General features: G+C 48.1%; 1 protein-coding gene across 1 annotated transcript; it reads left to right on the forward strand.

The window, feature by feature from the left end:
* The first annotated feature begins 3,014 nt into the window (after positions 1–3,014).
* Bhlhe22 (basic helix-loop-helix family member e22) lies at positions 3,015–6,271 on the forward strand. Its single transcript, XM_031376405.1, has one exon. The coding sequence runs from the start codon at positions 3,476–3,478 to the stop codon at positions 4,583–4,585; it is 1,110 nt and encodes a 369-aa protein (XP_031232265.1). The 5' UTR covers positions 3,015–3,475; the 3' UTR covers positions 4,586–6,271.
* The last annotated feature ends 2,098 nt before the right edge of the window (positions 6,272–8,369 follow it).

Consider the following 8,369-nt stretch of genomic DNA (forward strand, 5'->3'; position numbering starts at 1 on the left):
AGCTTCACTGAGCCAACCAGTCTAACCACAGGGGACCCAGGAACTGTTTTCCCTGGGTAGTCCTAGTTGTCCTACTCTGCCCCTGGTGCTTTCTAAAAGACATGTCCCTCGAGGTTCTGGTCTCCCAAAGCCCTTTCTTCGAAAACAAAACGGCAACACAGAGGGAGAGTTTTTCCTATAGATGCTTCAGGTCAGGTGATAAGAACCCTGGTTGATTTCCCCGACCTCACTCTCTATAGAAGAAAGCGCTTGGTTTGGACTCTCTCTTCTATTTAGGAACTTGTCTATTGTTTCAGCAGACCAGGCCCTCCCTCTAGCAACTTCTGCAGGAGCAAAGTTAAGATTTCTAGAGTTCCTGCTGGCCAACGGGTATTGAGAGAGTTGCTGACGTCACTCTCCTCTGAGCCTGAACCCCCTGCAGAGGCAGTCTGAGTCTACCCAAAGGGAAAGGAAGTTGAGGCAGTGACTCGGGGTTAGTGATGATTAAACCGGGTAACGAGACGTCGGGCAGATGTGTTTTCATTGCCCTGTAAGATAAATGCAGTGTTAAGTGCCTGACAACTTCCCAGAAGCAATCAGCAAAAGTTTACGAGTGCATAAACCTGGAAGACCATTCCCCGACGGTGGTTATAAGACCCGCGTTTAAAGCTTCCATAAATTCTCTGGCCATTTCCCCAGCACAACTTTCCGTTACTATTAAACAACCAACTCCTTCGGGGAGGCTGGGGGATTTCCCCCAAGCTCCGAAGTGGTAGCTGGTTAATACCGAGGGGAATCAAGTTGAGCAAAACTGTTGTAGAGCTTTGGATGATTGAAGGGCATGGGAGGTGGGACTAGAGAAACCTGAATGCCTTGTGCCATCCTGTTTTGTAAAATCTCCCCGCCCTTCCTGGATGCTACCCTGGAAGATACCTGCAGCCGGTTAGAGCACCTATCGACCTGGTACTTGCTACACCGTATGCCTTTTAAATGTCTTCTCCAGAATCCAAAGGAATTCAGGCATCCTAAGGAGAGTTCAAGAGCACAAGAAAAACACACTGGCGAACGAAGTTAGACTTTAGGGAACACTTTTAGCCATTCTGTACAGAATCAGCATGGTGCTAGCCTCCATCCTTGTGTTAGTAGCCTGAAAGGAGCCTCTCATTAGCCTAAGTTTATAGAGACCCTTCCTTTATGATCCCTCTGAAAACAAAGCTGCTAATTGACAAACAACAACACTAGCGTGTCTGTGTCTTTAGCTTCCTACAGGGACAGGCTAACAGCTGCGAGGAACAGAGGAGGGAAAGAGAAGGCTGCGAGCCCAGAACGCGAGAGAGACGCCGCCCCGCACCAAAGCGGCTTTGGTCCACAGCTATAGACGTGGGCAGGCCTTCTGTTAACCGCAGGATCTCAAGCAATACAGCTTCAAGCTCTCCGTTTGCTAGTTCTCAATGTTTGGGTTCCTACTCAGCTGAAGGAACACCAGTTACAGACGACTTTTCCATTCTGAAAAGGTAGAACTTAGGTTCCTTTCCAGGTGACAATGTAGACATTTCTGTGTCACCCTCACGGTTCCTGTATGAAATAAGGTGCCCAACTGTTCGGATATTACCATTCAAAAACAGGTTCTGAGGTGAACCTCATTTGTGAATCTATTACAGAGATTAATAGATTATTTCTCCCTTTTCAACTAATTCTCAGTGGGGAAATTTAACCATATGGTAAGGAGAGAATTAGAATTTCATCACATTAGAGCAAAATATAATGAAAAGAGTCCAACACCTGGGGCCAACCCTGAAAGCCACAATTAAAAGGTTTTTAATGAAACCAGAGAAACCCCCAAACTGCGCAGCCTTCAGTCATAATTCTGCCAGATAAGAGAGACTTATGGATATGTGGCGGAATATTGTTTTTACTTATCAGGACGAAAACCAGCCACTAAATATCATGTGCTTCGAGAGACTGAACTGAGAAGCATGAGGACCGAGCGCGTGTACTGTCTTCATCCTGACAGCACTTGTTTCCATAATTCTGCCCTGAGCTAACCCTGCAGGAGCAGCCCAGACTGATCCAGATGTCCCCAAACGGCTGGCTTCAGAGCGGCTCCATGCATGAATGCCTCCACTTGGAGTGTGTAAGAAGATTCCACTCTCGACGTTTCCTTTTGCGAAGCAACTGGATTTTACCTTGAAGAAAGTTAGGGAGTAGTTGTTTTTTTTTCTTCCTGTCCACGAAGCAGTGCGCTTTCTCTCACCACCAACTTCACAGAGTGGGGGACTCTGCAAAGGCCTCCCCCACTCTGTTCCCTTCGGGTTTTTAAATCGAACGGGCTATGTAAGCAACTTGGTCATCATTTTGGTGCTTTTGAAAAAATTGTTTGATTTTTTTTTCTCATCTATATAGGAAACGGGCAGTGGAGGGCTGTAGGGAAAGTGGTGCAGGGAAAATACGGGTTCTCTCTTGCTTTGTTAACACACTAGCTGAAAATCTAGGGTAAATTCGAGACAAGCCATCAGGGACCTCACCCCTACTCCCAGCCCCCAGGTTCCATCTCCAAATGCAGACATGCTATTGACAGGGAGAAATATAATTCTCTCTTGTGAAGGTAGTTAAGCAAGCTAAGACAGTAGTGGCCCAGGGAAGGATGGTGGGGGGTGGGGGGAAGGGGTGCACAGTGGGGGCGGGGGCTTTCCACTGGACTCCCAGCCTTTACCGCTGATATACAATTTGCTGAAGTAGCAAAGAACATCCTCGGCTCTAAGTAGGGCTTTTAGTGTGCTCATTGATGAGTGAAAGTCGCCACACATGTCAAGCTAAAGGCAGTTGTTGGGTTACTAACAGGACCCAGCGCCTTGCAAACATATGCGCTAAGCTGTGTATACAGATGGCAGGCAGAATAATGGAGCAGGCGCCTTTTATAAAGCTCTGGCTGCTGCCTGTCTTCAGACCTGGGAAATGAAACTATTCAGACTCGAGGCCAGATAGCGCCTGCGATTGTTTGTTACCGTTTTAATCCTATTAATTAAAACGTTAACCTGATTGGGTAGAAAGCGCTGTCCCAACAGGCGAGTCTTCTTCATAATAACCTACTCAGAGATAATGATGTAAAAGACTCCCCCGTCTGTGGCGGCGGCTGGTTGATGGGTCCGGAAATCTCTTGAAGGTGAATCCAAGCAAGATAAACGGTGCGTAGAGGAGGCGCGGGATTGGACTCAGAGGCGGCAAGCAGCGGCAGCTCCGCTCCCTCCGCGACCAGCCTCCCACCATGAGGGGCCGCGGCCCATGGTGAGCCTTAGCAGCCAGCACCGTCGGCTGGAGACGAAGAAGAAGAAGAAGAGGAGGCGGCGAGCGCGGGGGAAGGCGAAAAAGAAAAAGAAGGGGACAGGGCTGCTGCGGGCAGCGTGGGGACCGACGCACGCAGCAGCTCCGGAGCCCCGCCGGCGCGCGTCTGTGCGGCCGCCTGACTCCCGAGCCCAGGCGGCGCCTGGCCGGGACGATGGAGCGCGGGTTGCACCTCGGTGCGGCGGCGGCCGCGAGCGAAGACGACCTCTTCCTGCACAAGAGCCTGGGCGCCTCCGCCGCCGCCAAGCGCCTGGAGGCAGCTTTTCGCTCCACGCCCCCGGGCATGGACCTGTCCCTGGCGCCGCCGAGTCGCGAACGCCCAGCGTCGTCCTCGTCGCCCCTCGCTTGCTTCGAGCCGGCTGACCCCGAAGGGGCTGGGCTGCTGCTGCCTCCGCCCGGAGGAGGCGGTGGCGCGAGCAGTGGCGGTGGAGGCGGCGGCGGCGGCGGGGTGAGTGTCCCCGGGCTGCTCGTGGGCTCAGCGGGCGTGGGGGGCGAGCCGAGCCTGAGCAGCCTGCCGGCGGGGGCTGCCCTGTGCCTCAAGTACGGCGAGAGCGCCGGACGCGGCTCGGTGGTGGCCGAGAGCAGCGGCGGCGAGCAGAGCCCCGACGACGACAGCGACGGCCGCTGCGAGCTGGTGTTGCGAGCCGGGGGCCCCGACCCTCGGGCATCGCCGGGAGCGGGGGGCGGCGGCGCCAAGGTGGCCGAGGGCTGCTCCAACGCCCACTTGCACGGTGGCTCGGGCCTCCCCCCGGGGGGCCCCACAAGTGGCGGCGGAAGCGGCGGCGGCGGCGGCGGCGGCGGCGGTGGCGGCGGCAGCACCAAGAAATCCAAAGAGCAGAAGGCGCTGCGCCTCAACATCAACGCCCGCGAGCGCCGGAGGATGCACGACCTGAACGATGCTCTGGATGAGCTGCGCGCGGTCATCCCTTACGCGCACAGCCCTTCGGTGCGGAAGCTCTCCAAAATCGCCACGCTGCTCCTCGCCAAGAACTACATTCTCATGCAGGCGCAGGCCCTGGAGGAAATGAGGCGCCTCGTCGCCTACCTCAACCAAGGCCAGGCCATCTCGGCAGCCTCTCTTCCCAGCTCGGCGGCCGCGGCCGCGGCGGCTGCTGCCCTGCACCCGGCGCTCGGCGCCTACGAGCAGGCGGCCGGCTACCCGTTCAGTGCAGGGCTGCCGCCGGCTGCCTCCTGCCCGGAGAAGTGTGCCCTGTTCAACAGCGTCTCATCCAGCCTCTGCAAACAGTGCACGGAGAAGCCTTAAACACTCCCTCCCTCGGAAGCCTCGAGACCGACCCCCAAAGCTAGAGCAAAGTGAGAAAGCTGCTGTTCTCCGTCCCTTTTACTTTGGTCCTCTCCTAAGTTGTGAAACACTTGCAGGGCAAACAAAGCAGAGGCAGGGACGGACGGAGAAGTGTCAGAGACAAACCGGACTTTCAGCCTTGGCACGCCCGGAATCTCGGTCTTCGGGGTGGGGAGGGAGGTTTAGTCGGGGGATGCTGTGTGGTTTCCTTTTTTTCCCCTCAGAAACGTGGCAACTTTGGTGGCAACCTAGACCTCAAGGAAGTCCAGTCTTCTTTGAAGGTGAAAACTAAGTTGAAAAGTAGTGCTTGATTATTAGACGAGAAAAGTACTGAGTGGAAAAAAAAAAACTAATCCTACTAATAGCTGAGAATTGGCAAGTGATGAAGGGGAGAGGGGTTCAGAGTTGAGAGGCTCGGGGACAGAATATCCATTCAGACAAATCAGAAAGGGCACTCGAAAATACATCTTGATTCTGAGCCAGGAGAAAAAAAACTTGAAATGCAGACTTATTTAAGTGGAGGGGAAAGCAGAGAGACGTGTTGCTATGAAAGACTTGTATTTTTTATTGTCTCTGAACTTAAAATTCCGTGAAAATGCTCAAAGTTTTGGTGAGAGTGATATAAAAAGCAGGCTGCGGCTGAAAGAATTGCATTTAAAATATTTATGTGCACCTTGTTACTTTCTACTCTGCAATGATGTATTAACAATGTATGGTATTTATTTGTTATTCTTCAATGATCCACATCATCAACAGTATTTATTATGTGTTAAGGTCTTGGGTCTTAAGTGTAGATTTTTTTTTTAATGCTTCTAAAATTCTGTTTTATATATTAACTTTACACTGTGTGCCTAGTGTTCAAAGGTATATTTACCAACAAATATGAAGAGAAATATTGATGTATCTGAGCTGCTGAGGTTTTGGAAAGGTCATTGGATATTTTCAGTTGCATCATCCATGTACTTAAATTGAGCTTTAATAAATTGCTTCCGTCCAAAAATTACAGGAAAGGTGTATTCTTAATTGATGAATTAATTGATCTTTTTTTCCAAAAGGGGAACTATTTACATTCCAAAATGGAAAAAACATCACAGCAATAGATTTTATAAGTAAGAACATACTAGGCAAATATATTTTTCAGGTTGTGCTGTGCATTTTAAAAGGTCTAATTTAATTGTTTTTAATATAGATGTACATATATAAGTTATTCTAACTGTGATGGCTTATTAAGTTAAAAGACTGGTTTGATTTGCTTATGGTGTGAAATCCTTTGTTATTTTTCTAAGAAAAATAAAATTTAAAAGAAATGAAATAAAGCTAAGGAAGAGCAAGAAGCTATTTACCCAAAGTGAGCTTTCAGTTTTAGTTCGCATGGCTATCTGCCTGCTTTTCCTCCTATGAAAATCCAGAAAACCTCTTTTTAAAATGGAGTCTTGCTATTTTCCATTCCTTACAGATAATACAAATTCAGTTTGTCAGGTTGGATGGTGATTTCAGAGCTATGATGGGTTTATCAGTGGGTTTTGGATGTGTAAAGAATGATATATATATATATTAAATAGGTCAATCAGACTATGACAGCTATGTACGACCATTTGTATGTGTATCTATGTCAGAAAGAATCTTTATTAAAATATTTTGATCAAACATTTTATTATGCTGTGCTTTGTAGAAGAAGCAGCCACTTTCTTCTGCGTTATTATTGCCTGAGAAGTAACAAAAAAGAAAAGGAAAGAAAAGAAAGAAAGGAGTTTCATTAAAAAGTGCAGCTAAAGTTTTGTCAGTGCTGTACAGTTATGAGTAGCCTTAGTTCACATAGTTACTAAGAGGACAAGAACTGGGAATGGCCATGGAGCAGAGGTGAAAGAAGCCTGTGGTTATACCCAGAACAGGTCCAGAGTTCCTGATGCTTAAAAAGCCAGAGTCTCCCTGAAAAATCTTTCCCACATGTCCAGATTCTAGGCCATGCTAAGGCCTGCCAAGGTGGGTAAATTTTCTTAAAGATTTTTTAAAACAAAAGTTCTCCCTCTAAATGCTTGCAGACCAAAAGAAAAAGATGGATCTGGATTCTTTGAACACCAGCTCTATTGTGGTCTCATTCTACTTTTTCTGTGACAAAAGGGTCAACCTGATTGAATTATGCACGTGTAAGGAATGCCTGCAGAGACTCCCAGAATTCATTAGGTTGTTGGTTAATGAGATGCTTGGTATTTGAATTAGGTTAGGCATGACTCTACTAAGGTATCATATATCTGTTTATATTTGAACCTTTGCTCTTGAATGTAGAGAGTAGGACTTGCACTGTAGTGGGCATCACAGACATGGCTGGACTGGTGTGGAGGTTTGAAGGTCCAGAACTTTCCCTGGACCTGGTGACCTAAACACACTTGGGAGAGAGTGGTCTGTGCCACCTCAGGTCATAAAGACATCCCTAAATGCCATCACTCAGTGGGGAGTGGTAAAGGAGGATGCTTTCTGTTCTAACTGACATCAAAGCAGATTAATCAGAACCTGTAACTTTTCAGAGAACATGAGAGCAAAAGGCCTTGAGAGCCAAGCCCCTCTTTCAGGGAGTGGCAGTAGACAGGAGGGAGGGGCCAGGGTAGCCCCTAAGCTGGAGAAGACCTTCTCTCAGCATTTCCTAGACAAAGCCTGGGTGCGTCTAATTATGATTATTAAAACAATTTCCATGACGATGTCTAATATTATGTTAATTTGAAAACAACTGTGTATGAAAACTGTCGACTATAATACCTAAATTCATTTAATGAAACACATCGTTAAGGCAATTAAACCTCCTGGATGTGATTAAGAAACATAATTACGACACTGTTCTGCACCATAATTGGGTGTCTTTAATCAAGGGGTAAAGTGATCAGCAACACAGCCATTAGTTTGTATTGTTCTGTCCCTGCTGTCCATCATTCTGATGAGGAATTAGCCACAGCCACTACTAGTCAGATTTCCCCCCCTTTTGCATATTAACATTGTAGGAGACGCATTTGCTGCAAGATTTACTGCTTACTATTTTGCATCATTAAGAAGGCCTCCCTGAGATACTTCCCTGACAAACTGTGTACTATTCAACCATTATCAGAAGTCGAACAGAATAAGCAATCTTGAACTTCAAGAAAAAGACTGGCTGCTGGCTCTCCCTTCACCCTCCAACCACTCAGCTTCTGTTCTTGGTCCAGAAGAGAACTCAAATGGAAGGGGGGAAACGTTGGAGAAGGATATTGAAGACAGAAAATGTCAAAAGTACAGGCAGTAACTGAAATGCATTGAAGGCAATTGCATTTATTTTCATTTTAATATTTTTCAGACATGTCAGTTTTCTTTTTTTTTCTTGGACTGAGCTGGTCAGCATATGGTTTTAGAAAACCCACAGGATGTCTGGAAGAAAAGGCATAGAAGCTCCAGGTTCGCTTACGTGTTCTTCTCTGCCTCAACACCAACCCCTCCAGAGTTTCTCCAGCATCTGCTTCTGCTTGAGGAAAAAGATGGCTAGAGAAGATTCCGACCTCTCTACCTCCCGACTCCAGGCCACTTTTTTTTCTGCCTACTCTGGAGAATGAGTCCTTTCACTGCTGCTCCACCAGTGTCCACCTAGGTGGGACACTTGCCTCAGAACTGAGAACTCAACACCATGGCCTTCAGAATTCATCTTCAGATGTGGGCATGTGCCAGCCAATAGTGGTTCATCCAAGAGCTTGCCGGGATATCCACTGGACCTTAAGGCCCTTTC

The sequence above is a fragment of the Mastomys coucha genome, unplaced genomic scaffold (assembly GCF_008632895.1).
Source record: "Mastomys coucha isolate ucsf_1 unplaced genomic scaffold, UCSF_Mcou_1 pScaffold17, whole genome shotgun sequence".
In the NCBI taxonomy this organism is placed as follows: Eukaryota; Metazoa; Chordata; class Mammalia; order Rodentia; family Muridae; genus Mastomys; species Mastomys coucha.